Source organism: Notechis scutatus, chromosome 1 (genome assembly GCF_049901735.1).
Source record: "Notechis scutatus isolate UNSWTSFEM ecotype Mainland chromosome 1, rNotScu1.2, whole genome shotgun sequence".
In the NCBI taxonomy this organism is placed as follows: Eukaryota; Metazoa; Chordata; class Lepidosauria; order Squamata; family Elapidae; genus Notechis; species Notechis scutatus.
Window position 1 is genome coordinate 20,473,323 of NC_142009.1, and position 21,686 is coordinate 20,495,008.

At 38.0% G+C, this 21,686-nt stretch overlaps 1 protein-coding gene across 1 annotated transcript in view; it reads right to left on the bottom strand.

Moving 5' to 3' along the window:
* ZZEF1 (zinc finger ZZ-type and EF-hand domain containing 1) overlaps positions 1-21,686 on the bottom strand; it is a 70,563-nt gene that overhangs the window by 45,417 nt on the left and 3,460 nt on the right. The window contains exons 2-13 of the mRNA XM_087957901.1: positions 17,395-17,539; positions 16,129-16,323; positions 14,236-14,407; positions 12,456-12,655; positions 8,830-9,040; positions 7,684-7,800; positions 7,398-7,576; positions 6,356-6,454; positions 5,244-5,335; positions 4,423-4,571; positions 2,466-2,577; positions 303-518 (exon numbers count right to left, since the gene is read on the bottom strand). Coding sequence (XP_087814027.1) covers positions 303-518; positions 2,466-2,577; positions 4,423-4,571; positions 5,244-5,335; positions 6,356-6,454; positions 7,398-7,576; positions 7,684-7,800; positions 8,830-9,040; positions 12,456-12,655; positions 14,236-14,407; positions 16,129-16,323; positions 17,395-17,539 — 1,887 coding nt within the window. The remainder of the gene's footprint in view (positions 1-302; positions 519-2,465; positions 2,578-4,422; positions 4,572-5,243; positions 5,336-6,355; positions 6,455-7,397; positions 7,577-7,683; positions 7,801-8,829; positions 9,041-12,455; positions 12,656-14,235; positions 14,408-16,128; positions 16,324-17,394; positions 17,540-21,686) is intronic.

Consider the following 21,686-nt stretch of genomic DNA (forward strand, 5'->3'; position numbering starts at 1 on the left):
TGCCACACCCAGCTATGATGGAAGAAACTCAGATATTTAAATGCAACTGGTCAAATAAAAATGCCTCAAATTGCAAATCTGCATTCTGAAGAGAATGCAATCTGACTCTGGTTAATCCTTTGATAATTCCTCTGCATAACTGAATTCCATACAGAATGGGTTTTATTGAAATTTTGCATCCTTTTATATTGTCGTTCTTGACAAGATCCTTTGTTTTTAAGAGCTTATTAAAACTTGTCGTCAATGTGTCTTTACAAAACACTCTACAGAAGAGAAGTTACAATGAACAGAATGCCACATACCAAGTCTTGTGCAAGTTGTTGAATGAAGGACAGAGTTTTTAGAAGAAGAGTCATCCCACAAACGGTATCACCATTTAGTTTGTCACATTCCCTACAGATTTTGTTTCTGCTAGGTTCTTCAGATGCTGACCGAATATAACCAAAGACACTTAAGCCTTGTACTCCGAGCCGTTCAGCTTTCTCTTGCCTGGTGCATAAGAACTTTATCATCAAGTACTAGAAAAGAACAGAAAACTAACATGAGTCTAAACAATTTTCATTAAAAAAAGACTAAATCATTTCACACTAAGATTTACAAGCACAATCCTGCTAAGAAATATGGTTAGCTGTGCTGTTTGATCCATTTTCAGTTCTTTTAACATCAACATATGAGTTCTGAATCCATAAGACTAAAATGTTTGATTCGGGTCATTACAGAACAGCTTCTTTCCTGTTGGGGGCAATGCCTTTAACACAATGCCTGTTGCAGCATTTAGCACACATCTAAAATAGTGTGTGACTTTTTACATTAGACCAGGAATGTGCAATTATCATTAGATCAAGGCACTTAATGCAAAAGAATGCAGGATAAGGATGCATTTTAGGGAGGGCAATCATTAGGGCTTTAAATATCTTAAAACTTTGCAATAATTACATTTTGCTCCTTAAATTGCTATCCAAAACCCTGAAAAACAACAAAAAAGGCTGAATTCTGGGACCACCCACAATGTGTGTGAGGCAAGGACAGATATAAGAGAAGCTAATAGAACATTTGTGCCCCCAGATTACAACTCTGCTTTAAAGCTATACTTTGTTATGATCAAATATATATAGATTTACTCTATTAACAGCAAGAATACAACAGTCCCTAATACAAACAGTTCAAATTTGCACAGAATAACAGTCACCAAATTGGGATAACAATGGAAAAATTAAAAAGCAACCATAGAATGCTGCTGTTTGTAATGCTGCCTTTAGCTCGATGTGACTGAGATATCTAACTGCAAATTAATGTACCTTCCTCCATTAAGCCTGATATATAATTCATGTATTTATTAGATTAGTACCCTACCTTTATTTCTGAATAACTCTAGAACAGGCATCTCCAAACTTGGCAACTTTTAAGACTTCTGGACTTCAACTCCCAGAATTCCCCAGCCAGCATAGCCCACAAGTCTTTAAGTTGCTAAGTTTGAAGACCCCTGCTCTAGAAGGTGCAGAAAATGCTTCCACCTCTTACTTTTCCTATAATGACAATTTAGCGAAGTGGGTTGGGTGAAAAGAAAGTTGTGGTCCAAAGCTACCCTGCCACCTTTCACAACTATGAGAAGAGTACAACCCAGTCTTCCAGTTTCCACTTTCTATTTCTGCACAACTGAAACAGAACTACTACATAAAGACTCAATCTTGGTACAGTCCTTCCGAGCAATGCCTAATAACGAAGTTGAGATATAGACCACATTCATTTAATATGGATAGACAAAGTTAGCCAGGATTTAGGATTAACTAGGAACAAGGAATGAACTGAAGCATCGACCCATTTGGCTCCTTCTGACAATGGATGTAGCGAACTACAGACACATATCCTGTGGTTTGTTTATTAAATCATCTGAACAAGGAAGCCAAGATCACACTGCTGAGGTGGCCAAAGATCTTCCTGGAATGTGCCTGGCAATCTCTGTGCTCTCCCTTCCCCCATGTAGGACCAAACAGCACATTAATACTCTCTATCTACAGCACAGCACACCATACCATACCAGACACCAGTCTTTCCTGCTATAAAGTAGGATTAAGTTTCCAGCTATAAGACTGGAAACATTGGAGGTATTTAATAATATTCAAACCAGTATGTTTTTCTGTTTGCTTGACCTCCAAGAGTTTTGGTTTGGCTAGTAAGTCCAACCAAAAAGTTGTATGCATCTCACTGAACCACCACTGAACCCATTACGTAATAGATTATTCTTTTATGTCTGGATATATGATACAATGAGAGACAGTATGATACAGTGTACTTTCCTTAATTCTAAGAAAGCACCGGGTGACTTTGGGCCAGTTACTCTCTCTAGGCCGAGTTCCTGTTGTGAAGATAAAAATGAAGGGATATCCTCACACAAGTCATCTTCAGCTTTCAGAGGAAAGACGCCATGCATATCCATAGACAAAAAGACAGTGCGTCTGTTTTACCTTAGATATTCTACACTGCTGCATTTTGACTTCTACTTCATCCCATTCCTCTTCCATTTCAAACCATCCAACAGGATCTTCCTCTCCAAGTTCATCACATAGAGTGCTACTTCTGGAAAACAGGCAGCATAAAAAAAATAATACTTGTACTTTATAAAAAGTACCACTTACCTCCAGAGGGCTAGAATAAAGGGTTCCCAATACCAAGCTTCTTTTTCTGGGGAAGATTCAAAGGAACGGAAAGACTGGCTGAATAATCCAAAAGCATTGCTGCACTAAGGAAGATGACAGCAAGGTGTGCCCAACCTCCTGCTCAGTGAGGAAATCCAAACTAACTCATCTGCAACTAATTTCTATTTTGTCTTGAACAAATTCTGTGAAAGCCCACCAGTTTGCTGCGTAATGGGTTCCACTGTCACATTGCTTTTACTTTTAGCAAGAATTTTCTAATATTCAGTTGCAGTAATAACTAAAATCCATTCTTCCATATCCAGCATTTTGGGATTATTCAAACAGGTCCTGATCCTTTCACATCGTAAGGGTCTCGACTTACAACTGTCTGTTTAGTGACCAAAGTTACAAGACCACTAAAAAAAAAATGACTTACAACTGGTCCTTGAACCTATGACCACTGCAGCATCCCCACAATCGCTTGATTAAAATTTGGCCACTTAGCAACCAGCACCTATTTAACGACGGTTGCAGCGTTCTGGGTTCATGTGATCACTACTTGCAGCCTTCCCAGACAGCTTCCAACAAACGATGACAATTGGGGGAGGGGGGAGCCAAATTCACCAAACAGCCTTGTGATTCATTTAACAACTACAGTGATTCACTTAGCAATCGTGGCAAAAAAGTCATAAAAATCAGGCACGACTCGCTTAACAACCACCTTGTTTAAGCAATGGAAATTCTGGTTCAAACTGTAGTTGTAAATCAAGGACAACCTGTATTTTTTTAAGGCAAAGATATTCATGCTTATCATTCCTTTTTAGCATGATTTGTGCAGCATGACAAGAAGCACGGGGCCAGGGGGAAGATAAGCTGGAACAAGAGCCGACAGAGATGAGAGGGTGGCTCCATTGGCCTTGGAGGAAACTGGGGAAGGGCACAGCCAGTCCAGGCAGAGCTTTTCAGGATTAGAAAGGCTTGTAGACAAGGAGCCGCAGGAGAGATAGAGCTCAGGCGAAGAGCAAGGACCATCTCCTCCTGATCCTAGAGCACAGAGAGAAGAGAGAAGGCGAGAACAATGCAGACTGAGCAGGCAACGAGGGAGGAGAGTGCCCCACCCCCCTTCACAAGGCACACCTGGGGACAGATGTAAGGAGGTGCTGGTGGGAGGAGCATTTGTTGGGAACAAGCGTTGAATCTGTGGAGCCTCGTGTGCACTTGCCAACGCCTGGAGATTACTGTGCTCTGTCTTGTGGGGATTGCCCCCGTTTGCCTGCTTCATTGAACTTCTTGCTCTGGTTACTGTTTGGGCTAGCCTGGCTTATTGGACTACTAGCAGCCAGAGGCTTTTGAAGGTGCGTGTGAGAGCTTTGCTACAGGACTTGTAGTAAATGTGGGGACGTTTGGGGGCAAAGCTGGAACAATAAAGGGGAGTTAGACCTGTTCTCTGGCTGTGTTGCTTTTGTGCCACACCCTGGTCATCACAGAAATGATCTTGTGGATCAATTGGTCACTTTAAACTGGAATTGACTGTTGGGATTGTGTCTTCTGTCCCAACAGACTGTCATGCTTAGTTTTCAGGGAAATGTCACAAGTCAAAGAGCCTGCATAGAAAGTCCCAGTTGTCGGTCTTTTCAGTTAAAAAGAGCAAGCAAGCAGTGATAGGCAAGGCTTTTGTCTACTGAGCTCCTGGGGAGTTACTGTCAATGAAAGAAGCTTATAGGCTAACTTAATAAAAGGCAGTTTAACATAATATGTGAATGAGGCACATTTGTTTTATACGTACCTTGTTTTTAGGAAGTGTCGGAAATCCTCTAGTTTCCATTTGTCATAGCTCTCGAATCTTTTGAAATGCTTATCTGCATGAAATTTATCTGAAGAGGAATTGTAAGCAAATACCAGTCCACATCGGGCTCCAATTGCTCCTCTTCGCACCTATCAGGGGAAAAAAGCATGTTTAGCATTGCACAAACCAAGAGGAGAAAAATTAAATGACTCTTCTGAGATTAGCTCACATAAGCTCCATATAATCTTATTCAACATAAATAATACTCTTCTCAACTTTCAAATTGATTTGATGCATTACCTGACTCATTCATAAAAGTAGAGGATACAGATATTCACTGCTTGTTAATTTCATAATCCTCATCCTCATTTCAGCCATTGTCTATCTACTACAGGATGAAGGCCTCTTCCGCATGTCCCCAACCAATACGGTCCTGAGCTTTCTTTTGACAATTGGGCCCACAATACTTGCTGATGTTGTCAGATCCATCTTGTTTTATATCTCTTTCTTGGACGCTTTTTATCAAGTGGGATCCATTCTATGACTGCCTTGGTCCACCTACCACCAGTTCTTCTTGCTATGTGACCAGCCCGTTTCCATTTCAATTCTTAAACAAAATATTATTATTATGGGTTCCCTACTGCTATTGTTAATATTTTATTGTTTGATATATACGTTCTACAAACTTGTTTAATATCAGACTAAACCTTAAAGCTTACAAGAAGTTAAATTAGCAAAACTTTATCTTACTGATAAAGACCATGCAATTAAAAAGCAAAACAAAGAGATTCACAAAGAATATTTAAGAAGCGCATTCAGACCTTGATTCTGATTTGTGTGACCTGGAAGGCTGATTCTGTCCCAGTTGAGAGAATGATGCTGGCCTGTCTTTTTCCGGTCTCTGTCAGAAAGCCTTTGGATAAAGCAGAATATCTGGAATATTCAGAACAAACTTTTCCACATTGATACATGTTCGTTTGAGACTATGCAATTGGTGTGCACATTAATTAAAACTTAACTGTGTCTAAGAATTAAGTTCGCAATTGGAGTGTGCTCTTGGAACTTGCTTTACTCCTGATGGCTGGCTAGTGTATAAAATGCAGGGATGGTACTCACTTAATGACCACTCATTCAGTGACTATTCAACCTTACAACAGCACTGAACAAGTGATACTTATGATCGGTCCTCGAAGTTCTGGGTGGACATATGTAATGTCATCACAATCTCGGTGCTCAGTAACTGGCTCACATTTACAACATCACAAGTGTCTTATGGTCATGTGATAACCATTTTTGACCTTGACTGCTTGCTTTCAACAAGCAAAATTAATGGGGGAAACCAGTAGGAGGTTGTAAATGGCAGCTATGTGATATTGCAAGAATTGCCTAACAGCAGCAATTGGAAGTTGTATAATTGCTGTCACTAAGCAGCATGGTCATGTGCAGTTGTGCTTTATGATTGCGTCACTTAGTGATGGAAATTCCAGTCCCAATTGCTGTTGTTAACAGGGGAGTACTTGTATTTCAAGCCACTGTTACACATGCCCAGTTTTATTGCAATATGCTGAATATGGAGTTGGCTCTGAACATCTAAAAGCTTTTGGTTGTTCATAACATGTCTGAGAAAATGCTAAAAAAATTCCTGTTATTTGGCATATTGCTTTTGTTTCCAGCCTCAATTCAAATTGGAAGCTTTTACCACCATACTAGTTCATGATAAGTTTAAACCACTTTCTACCATGTTGATGGCTGTCTTGCGAAGTCATATATGTCACACATTTGTATTGTCTGACATCATTGCTCTTTTCTGTTTATTGGGTTTTTAATATTCTAAATTACTGTTTAATTGTATGGCTCTTTAATATCTGAGGCAGAAAAGCAAGATGGATATGTTTTTATTGAATTGAAAATGAGAATCAAAGGAGGCCCTTACCATCTCCTGTCCATGGTTCCACGAGCATATTTTCAGGTCCTGATTTGTCTTCCTTCCCTTTGACATCACAAGCTTGCAGAGTTAGCTGCAGGGCTGTTCCTGGAAAAAGCAGAGAAGCTTTATGAAGAGATACAGGCTGCCCAATTGAGTCTAACTGAACAGAGTGGGATGAGAATAACTCAGAATAACCTCTACTATTTCAGCTTAAGTTCACACGGATGACTCCAGGTCCAACATTTACAAGCAGAAGTATGTGGTTGAAAGAAAAACTTAAAATTTATTCTTCCATTTAACTGGGAATGGTCACTAAACAAACTGTTGTAAGTTGAGAAGTACCTGTATGTTCATATAGCAAGGTGTTAAACTGAGTAAAACAAAAGGGAGGTAAATAACTGTTTTTTCCCCCCACAACAGATACTGTGGGAAGTAGTCAACCTTAGGGGAAAATGGGGAGGAGAATCAGATGTGGATTTGCATGTGAAAGATTGAACTGAATTCTACTATTATAAAAAAATTATTTGGCTGAGTCACTTTTCAGAAGCATCCTGATCGTTTAGACTCCATGAAAGTCAGCGTAGCACAGAACTTAAGATGTTCAAGTGGGATCAGAATCATTTGGGGGCTTGAGAAAAAAGTGGGAAAGGGGCTAGAGCTTCTGAGAGGCAAATCTCTTTCACTCTCACCCTTAAACCTCCCAACACAAAAGGGGGGGGGGGGCACACAAAATAACGCTCACGACACTTAGCACAAAAATGGCTAATTCATGGTTGTAGGGAATTTAATTTGCTCCCAAATATTTCCCCACACATTATAAAATGGGCCATCTTGCTACTGGATCTCATCAGTATAATCTCAGAGATGTGTGAGATGCTGGACAACTTCAGGTGGACTATAGGCTGCCTCCCTGTGCTGTGGTTTGTGGACTGTGGAAGGCCAGCAGAGAAACAAAACAAACTCCTGGTCGCAACAATAGGTTATCTGCCAAATTCTAACACAGAGAGGACTGAACATCCCCAAGCCCAAAGTTTCCAGTGATGGTTACCATATTTGTAGAGCAGGTTTTGCCTGACTGTAGCCATAGAAGTAATTAGAGAAGCAGCCTTATAAGCAGTTTCCAAGTGGCCAGCAATTGTGCAAAGTGAATTCAACACTTTGGTCAGGCTCCCTCTGGCCAGAGAAAAAGCTAGCAGCGTAAGTTCTACTTCTGGAGAGGCACAGTAACTGGAACGGAAAAAGAAAGTTTAAAATTGAAAAACTTGCAATTTATTCTACCTTGCTATCCTCCTCCTCCTCCCCCTTTTTATATTCTAGATTAACCCTTACCGTACCTGGTAATTCCCAGGAGAAAATTGTCCACTTCTTCCAAAACATTGGAAGATAAGAAACTTGAAATGTCTGTAGAGCCTGGAGACAGAGACAGAGGTGGCATATGTTGCAATGCCTTCCTAGAGGGGAAAAGAAAGAAAAGCCAGGCCATCAGTAATTGTCTCAAACCTATCACCACAATGAGTAATATTTGCCCAAGAATCTGGCAACAAAGAAACAAGGGACTTAATTACATTTGCTTTTACTTTGTGTTTTAGCAACCTCTGCTTGTTTTAGCCATTCAGGTCCCTGAAAGCAGATTGCTAATGAATACTCGGATACCTGCCCTATAACAGGCTCAATCATGAGAGCTTATTCTACAGAGAATTCAAAGAAATTAATTTCTATAAGAAACAAAAACATCCCAGCTTGCAATCAAATTTGTTTAATCCATGCCATCCAGTCCTGTTGTACACTTTTTAGTATTTCCCTGAAGGTACATTTAAAAACTGGCTGATCATCAACATAGTTATCTATAAAGTAGTGTTTACAGTAGTATATGGACCTTGGCTAGCAGTATATGGACCTTGAATCTTTTGGCCACTAGGCTAGTAGTTAATACCTTTAGGTTTCCTGCAGCTTTTCCTCCACTCCATGGAGGCAGGGAAGAAAGTAGTTAGTGACTAAGTTAATTACATAACTTTATACAATTTTATTTTTTGAAAATAATAGCTTACAGTTTTTAAACTGTTTTGGAGTTTTAACTTTCATTATGGTGCATAAAATAACAAAGTATTTTTAAAGAGCAGTTAGATATTGCCTGCTTCATTTTGAAGGTTTATACTACATTAATAAAAGTGAAGCATGTATTTATAAAATTTATAGACTGTGGGACTATGGACAGCATGAACAAAGGAAATTGTTCCAAACTAGCATAGTTTAGGATTTTAAATCAGTTTTTTGTATTCCTGGATTAAAGATAGTTACATGCTGTCATTCAAAGTTCCAAACATAAGCTACAGAGCAACCTCTAGATGGGTGAATCAATATGAATATGGATGAATACTATTTTTTAATGCTATAAAGGAATATACAACAAGGTATGTTCACACTCAAAACAGGGAAGTGATTTAAAGAGAATTAACATGCCAAAAGAGGAGAGAACTTACTGGGTATTTTGCAGAATGGCATGAACAATCGCAGGGTTGGTTTCCATGGATGCTGTGACCAGAGAGGTCAAAAGTGACCAGTACCAGATTGCTGAAGCATCACATACAGAGACACAGTCTTTTTTCACTCTTTGGTACCCAATAGCCCTGAGACCATGAATTCTTGTGTCACATCCATCACTAAGGCAACGCTTGATGTTAATCTGTACATCTGTCAAGAATATCAAACAAGGGTAATTTCTTCCAGTCAAGGGCCAAACTGAAAATTTCAGAAATTAGTCAATTCTTGATACATCATTTAAGAACAGTTCTGAAGGCACACAGCTACACAGTTGAATTAATCTTTAAAAAACACAATTGTATTCTAGGTATAATCTCAATTATTTCAGGGAGTATTAATATGTCTTCCTAGTTAGCAAATCTAACCAAAGGTAAGCTCATTTGGCTCATGGTGACTTTTGAGGCAGGACTACTTTCTGAAGATTCTATGTAAGACAGTTTGTAAGGTGAGAGAGTTGTTCTTGAAGCAGTGGGGAAAATTGATAATTTAGAAAAAGTAAATGTCTAGTCATTTTCATAATCAGGTTACAATGGGAAAACTACACACCTTTGTTATTGTTGTAGTAATAGTAATTTTTTTCTCAGAAGTCATTCTAAATATTGATTTCTAATCATTTCTCATGTCAAGAATAATAAATAGATGCTTTCATGGGAAACATCAGAGAAATAAGTAACCTCTTGCCAGCAGAAAAAGGTATCAATTGAAAACTATACAAGACTCTTAGAATCATGACCTTGAAATGACTAGACTATTAATCTTTTAACAGTGGGAAAGCAAGCAAGTTAAATGCAAGCAAACACTGCAGCACTATCTCCAGAAGGGTGCATCTGTATCTGTACATGTGCTAAATACAAACACTCAACATCCCCATGAATTTATATGGAAAAAGACATGGGTGATTTAAGAGCAAAAAAGCAAAGGAAACCTACATAGTTCCCATGTTTGTCAAATGTAAAAGGTTTAAATGGCCAGCAATACTCCTGTGACAATGTCAGTTCTGGTTTTGGGGCTTTGGAGAATTGTAAAATGGTATTCCATAACCTAATTGGATTAATACAATTTCAATCACCTGGCATATCCTTCTGTATGAGTCTATTGAACTAAAAAGCACAATACCCAACAATTTCAACAAATGAATGTCCCAGCACCATGAGAACAACTCCTATGATATCATGATAACTTAGTAGGAACTATGTTCTGCCACTGACGCTGACGTGCCTTATGTTTGCAAGTTCAATTCTTCGAGTTCTACTAAAAACAAAACCCGGGGGTGGGGGAGGGGACACGACTAGAACAAGTAATTTACCATCTCTGACATTAGAGCATTATTTCTTCTCAATGATTATAAGATTGGAGTTCAAGACTCAATTGCCAAAATTAAGAATAAATTCCTACATCGAAGTAATCAATCAAATTTACAAGGAAATAAGACAGTATATTATATCAACAGCAGATGGATATAGGCCAAGAATTTATTTGGCAGATGGCCAGGCTATCTGTTAAAAGTAGTTACTTAGGGGGGAAATAAAACCAGAATTTACAAAGGGAAGTATAATTCCATTTGGATCAGGATACAAGTCAACCTGCACTATTTTTTCTGATCCAATTACCTTCCCTCAAACTATTAATCACAGAGGAAAATATACACCCAGCAATAATGCATTGGGGTGGGGTGATAATAGTATAGTTTTTGAAAAATGGCAGAAGAGAACAGAATGGATTGGCCTCCATTATTCCTACAGTATCGTTGTTTCATTATTCTGAAACAGGGTTCCACTACCACAATTGTTTTAAAGTGAAAACATTTCTTAGAAAAACCCAAGAAATACTCCATATAACGTAATTCTTTCAGCCCTATCATATCTACTCCAATGGGGCTCCTCTTGTCTCTGTTCTCATAGACAGATGCTGAATGTTGCTGATATACGCAACCTAGGCAACAATTTCTTGATTAAAAAAATGATTTTGTTTTGATTGTCACTGACAGCATATATATTTAATGGTTAGTTATAATTATGATACATGACTATTGCCCAAAGAGAAATTCTAGTGATTCCTAAAATGTTGCAGGTATATTTACACAATCAAGAATTGAGACTAATAATTGAGATCTGCAATCAAGTGCCCCAATATATTTCTATAACTAAAAAGTGATCCTGTTTAGAGCTGATTGGCCTTGAAAAACTAAAAGTTCAAAGTTCAAAGGAAGGAGATTTCCCCAAAGAACAGGAGAAAGTGCTGTCACCCTCCTCTTACACTATGAAACATATGAGAGAAACCCAAACTTACTTAAGTGCGGGAAATTTTCCTCCTTAGAACAAACTGGTACAAAAACATACTGGAAAGTTCCAAATAATTTTCAATTTGTTTGTTACTTTTAGACGTGTATACATATGTATGCAGATGGAGTCCTGAGTATAACTTTATTCGGGTATTATAAAACCCAGAGTAGCTCGTGCTAGCGCTCCCAATAATCTATGCCCTGTCTTCACTGACATCATTTATTATTATTAAAGTGCCTGCTTATGTAAAAGTCACTCTTATTTTTGAGTGGCCCTATTCCATTTCTACACAAATAAACAGCCAAAGATTCAAGGCTGCTGTTTTCATAGATAATGATGGTTGCAATGGACCAAACCACAACCTCAGGACAGAATTATGAGAAATAATTTCACTTGTGCAAATATGTTTGTAAGTTTATAGGTGCTACGAAGGGATGAAGGTTCTGCTAAGAGGAAATATATTTTTAATTAAATTATCTGATGGAAGAGGTGGTGAACACATTGACACCTCTCGATTAAGAGATGAGCCCCTTTTACATCTGCATGTCTATCTCCTACTTGTGAGAAGCTCCCTCCCCTTTCCTCTCACGTTCTTCAGAAAAAAAACTATTTTCTATTTTCAGGCTTCTTTTTTAAAGAAAGCAATATTGGAACCTCACAGCTATTTCCTGAAAAAAAACCAAAATGACCACAGAGAAAGAAGATTTTGAGGACAGTCTTCTTTTCATTCTGAAAAGCCAGCAGGAGATGGTGGTTGCAATTTCTTTAAAAGCCCAATTTGCAGAAACACTCAACTACCACTAACTTCCTTCTCAACAAACAGAAAGAAAGATGGTTTTTCTCTATCAACACAGTTAACAAAGTATTTGTTGGACCTCACTGCTCTTCCCTGCAAAACTCTAATGGGAAGAGAGAAAATGCACCCATAGCTCCCTACTACAAAGAAAAGGAATAGCTGATTGGCACATCTGATGCTTCTGAGAAGGCTAACCATCTCTTATCTCCTCAGGTTCCTCAGGTTCCACATTTGCAGAGACTTGAAGCAGTGCCTTACTGCTTCTATCTCCTACAAACTTTTAGCAAAAGAGAAATAAATATGTTCTTTCTCATAGAGAAAGACAGAGTGAATTATCTTCTCATCCAGTTTTAGTAAATAACAGCAATGGCTGCTTGCACTTTCTTTAAAAGGGTGTCAAGTTCTGCCTTTAGCTTCCAAGTTATTCAGTAATTTACTTAAAATAAAAAAAACAGCAAAAAAGCCAATTGTATTGTTATTGACTCACACATCTGACTAATGTTAGCGTTTTCCAACAATGTCACGTATCCAGTAACATTGCTGGGAATGTGAACATCTCGGACCTCCTGGAGATTGTTGGGAGTCCTTCCAACTGCTACTGTAATTTGCTGGGGCATGTAACTCTGGTCGTTCGCTGCGACAGCAATGGAGAGGTGCCTCAGAATGACATCTGGCTTCATCTTTAAACTGCAAGGCAGAAAGAAAGAGTTTATTTATCAACTGCAACCACAGTGGCCTCAGTGGCTCACAAAGTAAGAATGTATGCAATGAAGTATAAAAACACAAACACAGGACAATTAAGGTATGATGACACATCACTGTTATGGAAACTTTTAATACAAGCATTATTCATGAAAGCATGAAGAAACCAAGAGGAATGCCTTCAATACTCACATTTCTCAGCAACCAATACAAAAATAAGTTCAACTGTAGTCTACTTGACAGAAAATAGCGTAATATAGCAAGCATGACTGTATCAATTGATAGGCTTATATTTCACAAGATAAAACATTTCCATTTCAATGACTCTTGAGAAAACAAAAGGCTGCAACATTTAGGCTGCATTCCTAGTTATACTGCTACAGATATAGATACACAGACTGATTGTGCTGGATGGTTTTATCTTGGCTGTTGTGTTTTTGTTTATGTTATGATGTTTGTAACTTTTAATTTCTTGTCAGTTGCCTAAAGTCATATATTTGAGATGGGTTGCTGTATAAATTGAAGGAACAAATACATACTTAACAAGAAATAAAATTCCATTTACCTAAAATAGATTATCAGAGATGTACCCTGTTTCTCCAACAATACGGCCTCCCCCAATAGGAAGTCCCAGCATGTTTTATAGGCATGAAATGAAATTAAGCCCCTCCCCCCAAATTAAGGCCTATATTAAAACATGCAAAATGGTGGGGAAATGGTGGGGGGGGGCTTGCCGTTAGGAAGCACTTTTGTTGCACACCCGGATATGGTGCTGCCTGCGTTGACCCCGATACAAAGTGCCTCACCAACGCCGAGGTCAATATCCAAGCCCTCACTGCCCGCCCGCCCGAAGATGCAAGTGGGGGGAATTAAGTCACCCCCGAAAAGACGGCCTAGCCATTTTTTCGGGACTCAAAAAAAAATAAGACCCGGCCTTATTATATGAGAAACACGGTATTATTTTAGAATATTTTTATCATTTTTATTCTATTAAATTATTTGCAATAAATAGCATATTATATGTGCGCATATAATATACACTACACATAAAATCTAGCTAAAACTACAATTTTCTCTGATACAAGAAGGCATAATTCAGAAGATTGTGAAAAGAGAAAAGATTTTTCCCATTAGAAAAAGGTTTCTCTTGTGCAAATTTAACATATAATTTAACATTTGTCATTTAAACATTTATCATTTAACATATAATATTTAACATATCAAGCAAGCAATTAATAGTCCTGAAAGATAATCATAGCATGCTATTTTAGATCCATCAATTGGTATGAGAAAAATGCTTTTGCGGTGGTTTTTTTTTGTTTTTTGTTTTGGCCAGGTCAGATTTCTATCTGTTCAGGGTTCATATGTTTTAAGTATATGCCAGCATTAGGCTCAGGCCAGGCCTAATCGATGAATTCAGCTGGTTAAATGAACACAATCCAGTTGTACCACCCTAACACCTGGGAATCTTGTTTTAACAGAATTATAGATCAATTTCCATGAATGTCAGTTTTTATTCTAGCCATCTTAGGCAGTTTACTAAATATTTAGCAAGAAAGTCTCACCGTATCCAGTGTGATCGAGCACTCCCATCCGATTGCCAGAAGGAGGAAGTTTCTCCATTTGTCATTTTTTCTACATCGGCTGAATTAGAGGAGGTTTCTATATGGGTGTAGCACTTAGAAACTGATTTGAGTTTGTCCAATTCCTGATTTCCATTTAAATCACTAGGGCTCTCTGTAAAATGATCAGATATAGGGACAAACAGGATAGTCAGAAGCACTTATTATCAACAGATGTCATCAATTTGCATACTATTTTGCTTTTATTTGTTAACTTCCTAGAGACATACATTTGAGATCGATGATCAGATAGATAGATCTGTTCACCATTCTCTATGAATGTCTGCTCTCTCCTTTCACAGTGGTTACCCTCAAAATGTGGCACCACAAACTCAGAATACAATTTGCAAGTCATAAAAACATATAAAAACTGCATTCTCACAAATCATAAAATTTACCTCATCCCATAGTGAATAGAACTAAAATTTGAAGAAAAGAATTTTACCCCACCCCCTGAGTCTGCTACTTCTACGTTACTTTTTAATATTTTTCTTGTTTGTGGTTTTTTTGACATCTGTAGCTGTCTTGATGCAGTTTGAATAGAGAGTGGGGGAAAAAGGGAAGCACTTCTTCCCCAGTTTTGCTGACTAATGTGCACTTGTCTGAATAATGAAACAAAAAATTTCAAACAAAACTGTTGACTGATTTGTGCAAATCAAATTTACCACACTATTTATGGGCAAAGGAATGTATGAAATACTTTTACTTCAGTTTTTCAGAGTGTGAGAAACATTGATCATTGCTTTCTCAGGAATGGGTCTCTGCTGCAGTGGAAGAGCAATTAATTTTTTTCTAAATGTTTTCAAGGAGGGAAGGAGCAAAGGAGAGCACTAGCTATGGTCACGGAATAGTTGCTGTTTTGTACTTTCTTTCATGCTTCAGTCCAAGCATTGTTCTAGGTCATTTTAAGTACAGAAGAGAGATGGCCACTTCCAAAATGCTGCAGAAACACCTAGAACACTTAAGTGGTTTTGGCTCTGCTCCACTTAAAAGCATACAAATCCACTTGCCTAAATTAACAATTACACAATGCTGCAGCTTGCTTTGTTAGTTGCACAATCCTTCCAGGAAAAGAAGAGCATCAGGGAAAGTAATTCTATAAGTTTGTAGTAAATCAGGGATCCCCAAATTCTTCAGCTCATCAACCTCTTTATTAATTTTGAGATTGCTCCTTGACTGCCCCCACAAACATTATATGAAAACAATTTTAATAATAATAATAATAATAATAATAATAATAATAATAATAATAATAATAATAATAATAATAATAATAATAATAATGGTATCCTGAACCACTTTTGGTCAACCCCCATTGACCCTTGAGGGTTGATACTTACCACTATGGGGAATCCTGCTTTAAATCACTGTCTTCATAAGTACTGTATTGGGGGAATTGAAGAAAAGCACATAGGCCAACACACCACTAACTAATTTTTTCAAATCCAAATACAAAAGTCAGATTATTATAAATCCCAACTGTCAGTCTGATACTTCTTTGATTATGGGAGAATTTCTAAACAAATTCCTTCTCTCATATAAGCCTGTCTTTTTTGTAATATCAGCATTGGAAGCCCTATTTAGGTTGCCACAATGAGATGAAGGACATAGGAGTGAGAACAGGGATGTGGGGTGGAGGGTTTAAGTGGTGCATTCCAAATGTAAAAGAATCAATTGTAATTGAAATAGATATTTTTTTGGCGGTCAGTTCAATATAGACTTCATTGGTACCCAATTTTGAAAACTACCTTCAAGGCTTAGTGACAGAAAAACAGGATATAACTATTTTAAATAAGCAAGCCCAAAGTAAATCTATAAAAAATTAATTTTTAATACCTTTTCCTTTTAGGAGTAGTCGATCTAAAGAATCCTTTAGTACAGAAGATCGCATAGTGCAAATATTGTTAAAGTATTCCAAGACTGGATATGGGATAACAGTGCTGGTGATACGATGTCGATGCAGGAATCTAAGAATCATAGTAGCATGAAGACTAAGGCGCTCATTTGAGTCTGAAAATATATCTACAAAACCTGCAAGAAAAAGAAAAGATCCTCAGAGAAAAGAATATAAAAGTTGGTGGGAAAACTCATTTTACTCTACCATATCCTTTCCAATATATATTCACTCTGGGAATTTAATAAAACCTCACTACAAATGAAAATTATAGGTACTTTCAAACTGAATGTTGAATATCCTGAGAATACAAACCAACCCAGAGTTCTCATTCAAAGTACAAATGGCCAGATTCAAATTATCCTACTTCGGACACATTATGCGAAGGCCTAACTCTCCGGTGAAAACTGTAATGCAGGGAAAGATAGAAAGAAAGGATGACTAGTAGTCAAACAGATGAACTCGGTTATAGTGGCTTTGAGTGCATCTTTGGAAAACCTGAAAAACCAGGTTAGGAACAGATTATCAAAATCTATCTATGTGGTATCTAAGTTGGCAACAACTTTATGATACATAATCAATCATATAGAGCTGGAAAAAGAGAAAAAAACTATTTCTGGTAAAACTCATGAAAGGGTTATTTTAAGCATAAATGCTAAAAATGCATGGGTTAATTTTGGCTGATTGGAATCAGATAGTATTGCTTAGCATAAACTTATGTCATGATTTAAATGCTATCCATGATTATGTATCCACATAAAAAGTAATCAGTGGTTTCACTGTATAATACCTTAAATTGAAACTAATGCTTGGTTTAATCCATCTTAGAAGGACCAATGGACACATTTTCATATTAAGCTTAATTTCAGGTATTTTTATAAAAGTTTCCAGCTCAAAGTTGCAAGGTTCAGTTAGATACCATACCTTTAAAAAAACTGAAGGAGATAAAATAAGGGCATTGAAAATATAATTTTGTTCCACTATTCTCTAGAAATTTGGAAAAGCTTCATGAACTTAAATAATATTTTTTTTCGGGCAGTAGACAAAGTATACATGCACATACACAACTTGAAACATCACGTTTCTTAAAAGCTGTATCCATCTAAACCAGGACTGTCGAAGGCCTCAGTGAAAGGATTGCTCCAGTGCACAAATCAAAGATCGTTTAAGTGAAGATGACAGGAACATGTTCCTTCCTTTTTTCTTACCTGGAATAAGTGAACAACTCTGCATCTGCCGGATTACGTGACTAAGCTCTCCTTGCAAATTTGCACCACTAGAATTCTTGAGAACCTCCAGCATATTTTCCACATCCACTGTGCCATCGCCCTCAGGATCAAACTGAGCAAACGCCTAGTGGGGAAAACAATTAGAAAAGCCTCTCAGTACTTATCATACCCATCAGCTGTTGGAAATCAACGAATTTTTGATTAGAATTTGGTCAGCTTTAATACCATCTTGCTGAAACACCTTCCTGAGATTCTAAAAAATAACTCATATAATTATCTGTAATAATAATAGTTTTTATAATACACAGTTATAAAAAGTTAAATTCTGTAAAAGGGCTCTCACAGGAGAAATCAAGAACTGCAGTCAATACAGTAATGACACTTGGTTTTCTGGGGTAATATGCAAAGCAAAACACAGCATATACAAACTTGAGTGACAGGCTTTCAGTATGCCTGGCCTGAAGAAACAAATCCTCTTATTTCTCCTGGCAACTGTTCCCTATTTTTCACTTACTACAGTCCAACCATAGAAAGGATTGATATTAATAGTGGTGAAGGCCTCAGCTTTTCTGATCTCTGCAGTTAAGGTAACTGTAAACCACAATTTTAGATTACAGTATCCTTACTTACTGCAAATATTTGATGTCAAGAAACAAAGCATTCAAAGACCTTTCTCTGAAACAGGTTAAGTTGCTTTCCAAACAGCATAAATACAATTCTGGTTGCCAACACAGGGGTCAACACTGCAAACTGATGCATGCAGAATGCTGCTGTATCTGAACTTTACAAATATAATCTATATGAAACAATATATTAACTGATATCACAACTGTCTAAGATAGGAAAATATTTTACTACCTTTAATATGGCAGTTTCAGCTTAATCAGTAAGGTCTGACTCTTTGAGAGGATCTCCTACTTATTTAAGATTCTATCCTCAATGAATGTAAAAATACAGCTGAGCAGATTTGCTTCATCTGATGAAAGTAAACAATCTTGGAGAACATTTATAGCCTATCCATTCCTGCATAAGATGGCATCCACTTAACATAGAATGGTGCTCTTCAAATAAACATGTTAAAACTCTAAACCTAAGAATTGCTAGTGGTAATCATAATAGATGGCAATTATGGGAGTTCAAGTCCATTTGGAGCAGTGGTCGCCAACCGGTGGGCCGTGGCCCACTGGTGGGCCATGAGAAAATTTTTGGTGGGCCGCAGAGAAATCTCACCCCCAGAGCACCCCCACAAGGCAATTAATCCAAGCTGCGCAGCAGGAACCCTCCCCGCCCACTCATTCCTTACTGGAAACTTGCCTGCTAAATTGCTATTTTTCCTTTTTCCGACCATCATCTGTTCTACTGTGCCAGGAGATTTAGATTAGCTAGGAAGCAGGAAATGGCTGGATTTCTTGCTTTCTAGCTAGTCTTTAGATCTTTGGCTCAGCACAGCCGAACCTCCCTTAGGACTGAAGGTTCTATTATTCAGTGCAGACTTATGGCAAGCGAATTTGAGAGACTGAGCTAGCCAATGGCAGATAGATAGATCACTGAATGATTCTGTGAGCAACTCAATCTGCCTGCTTTGCCTGATTTTGGGTAAAAGTTGCTCTTTTTTATAAAAAAATCAATATTTACATGCATGGTGTGTTGTGAATTAATTTTGTGAGTTTGCTTGCAAGCAAATTTTATGAGTTTGCTCGCAAGCAAATTTTATGTGACAGACTGAGCTAGCCAATGGCAGACAGATAGATCTATGAATGAATCTGTGATTCTGTGAGCAACTCAATCTGCCTGCTTTGCCTGATTTTGGGTAAAAGTTGCTCTTTTTTATAAAAAATTCAATATTTATATAAATATTTATAACATTTACATACAAGCCATGCTTAGCCAGTCACATGACCACCAAGCCACACCCACAAATTAGGCCACGCCCACAGAACCAGTTAGTGGTCCCTGGGATCTAAAATTATGAGTTTGGTGGTCCCTGAGGTCCAAAAGTTGGCGACCCCTGATCTGGAGAATACAAGACTTGAAAGTTTGGATTATTTCTGGTGAATCTTACCACAAACTATAAAAATTGTTTCACCTGTATTCAGCACCTATCCATCTGAAGCAGCAATTTTCTGAGCTCAATGGTATGTCAACAGAGTAGGCAGTAAACTTATTATTTAGAGCTCTCTCTGTTCAGGTACTGGTAGATTTTATCTAACTATACTTAATAATCAATAATTTTGATTTTTTCTGCCGTAGTGTTGCTTTGATTATTTCTATTTGCAAGCATAATTTATAACAGGGGTCGCCAACCTTTTGGACCTCAGGGACCACCAAACTCATAATTTTAGATCCCAGGGACCACTAACCGGTTCTGTGGGCGTGGCCTAATTTGTACCTAAAAGCAGGCAGATTGAGTTGCTCACAGAATCATTCAGTGATTTATCTATCTGCCATTGGCTAGCTCAGTCTCTCAAATTTGCTTGCCATGAATCTGCACTGAATTTGCTTGCAAGCAAACCTTCAGTCCTAAGGGGGGTTCGGCTGTGCTGAGCTGAAGATCTAAAGACTATCTAGAAAGCAAGAAATCCAACCATTTCCTGCATCCTAGCTAATCTAAATCTCCCGGCACAGCAGAACAGGTGATGGTTGGAAAAAGGAAAAATAGCAATTTAGCAGGCAAGTTTACTGGGTAAGGAGTGGGCGGGGAGGGTTCCCGCTGCGCTGCCTGGATTAATTGCTTTGTGGGGGTGCTCTGGGGATGAGATTTGTCTGCGGCCCACCAAAATTTTCTCACGGCCCACCAGTGGCGACCCACCGGTTGGCGACCGCTGATTTATAATGTCTTAATACGTCATGTACCATATATTGTCGATTGTATTTAAATTTTCTAATATTTAATTAACTAGATATATGCGTTACTTTTTTAAGATCATACTTTATTCCAATATATTCCATAGCATGATTGGATTTGCAGAAATGGGCTCCAGAAATATAAGTAAACAAGATAATTTTGCCATTTGCTACAGCTTGAAGGCATGTAAATCAACCAGCTTTCCTATCTGAATAACTTGTTTTTTAACAGGGTGTGGCCCACTGAACCTTTGCCCAGAAGCAATATTGTACTTCTCTTGAAATTATCTTTTATTACATTATTTGTTTTCCACACCCTTCCAGCAAAAGCAACAAAATACTTTGCAGATTCAATTTTCTTGACTTAATCTTGCCTTTAGGTGCTTTGGGCATTTTTCTTGATTACAATAATTTAAAACTAAGGGATCTTTGCCATCCACCCTAGTCATCAGAATTGGCTCTAATTGGGAAAGGAGTTGTCTTAGATATCAAGGCTCTAAACAAAAGGAATTTTAATGACCAATAACTTAAGCTGCATTCAGAAAACAAGCTAATCAATGTAGCTCTCAGAACAGTAGTGTAACTTTGCAGTGCCTAGATTGCTCAGTAAGTTTAACTGCTGATGCTGATGCATCCAGGACCAGCTGATGTTCCTGGCTGGTCTTTGAGGGCAATTCCATTAAGAACAAATTATAGTAATCTACAATTGATGCATCGACTGGAGCTGAACAAAAGGCAGTACAGGCTACAACTTCCACCTGCTTTTGTAGCAGGTACTATGAATCCAAAAGAAACATGTAGTAGTAAACTTGTGCTGAGTAAGCATAACTTTGCTAAGAGTTATATATGATATTAACCTCGATTCAATTGGCTTCTGACTTAACATCTACTGCATTTTGCTTGGCTTAAGTATAAACCTATTTTTCCTATCAAGCCTCTAACAGACTCCAAGCATAAGGCCAGGATTTTTTGGGCCAGGGTCAGATCCACCCACTCAAATAGAATTGTAATCAATGCAAAAAATGCCTCCAATTCCAATTTCCAATCCTCACAGATGGCCCAAACAGACATTACTTGTCCCTGGTTGACAAATATTTGTCACTGAGAAGATAAGGAGAGTCATGATAGCTTACAACCATGAGGACAATCAACACAGCTTTTTCTCCTTACTAGGGCCTGTTTCCCAACTGCCAGATATCACATGTCTTCCAGAGCTTTAATTATTGCTCTAGCATCTTCTCAACAATTTCCTCACTTCAAGTGCCACAGGCTCAAAGCCCACTCAGATAAATATATCATTTCTGCAATATTTTAAGATACTGTGGGATCCCTGGTACTCCCTGAGCTTGGTTGTTTTCTTGCAGATGTTTCATAACCCTGCTAGATATAACATCATTGGAGCTAGCAAGATATTGTCCGCCCAGCTT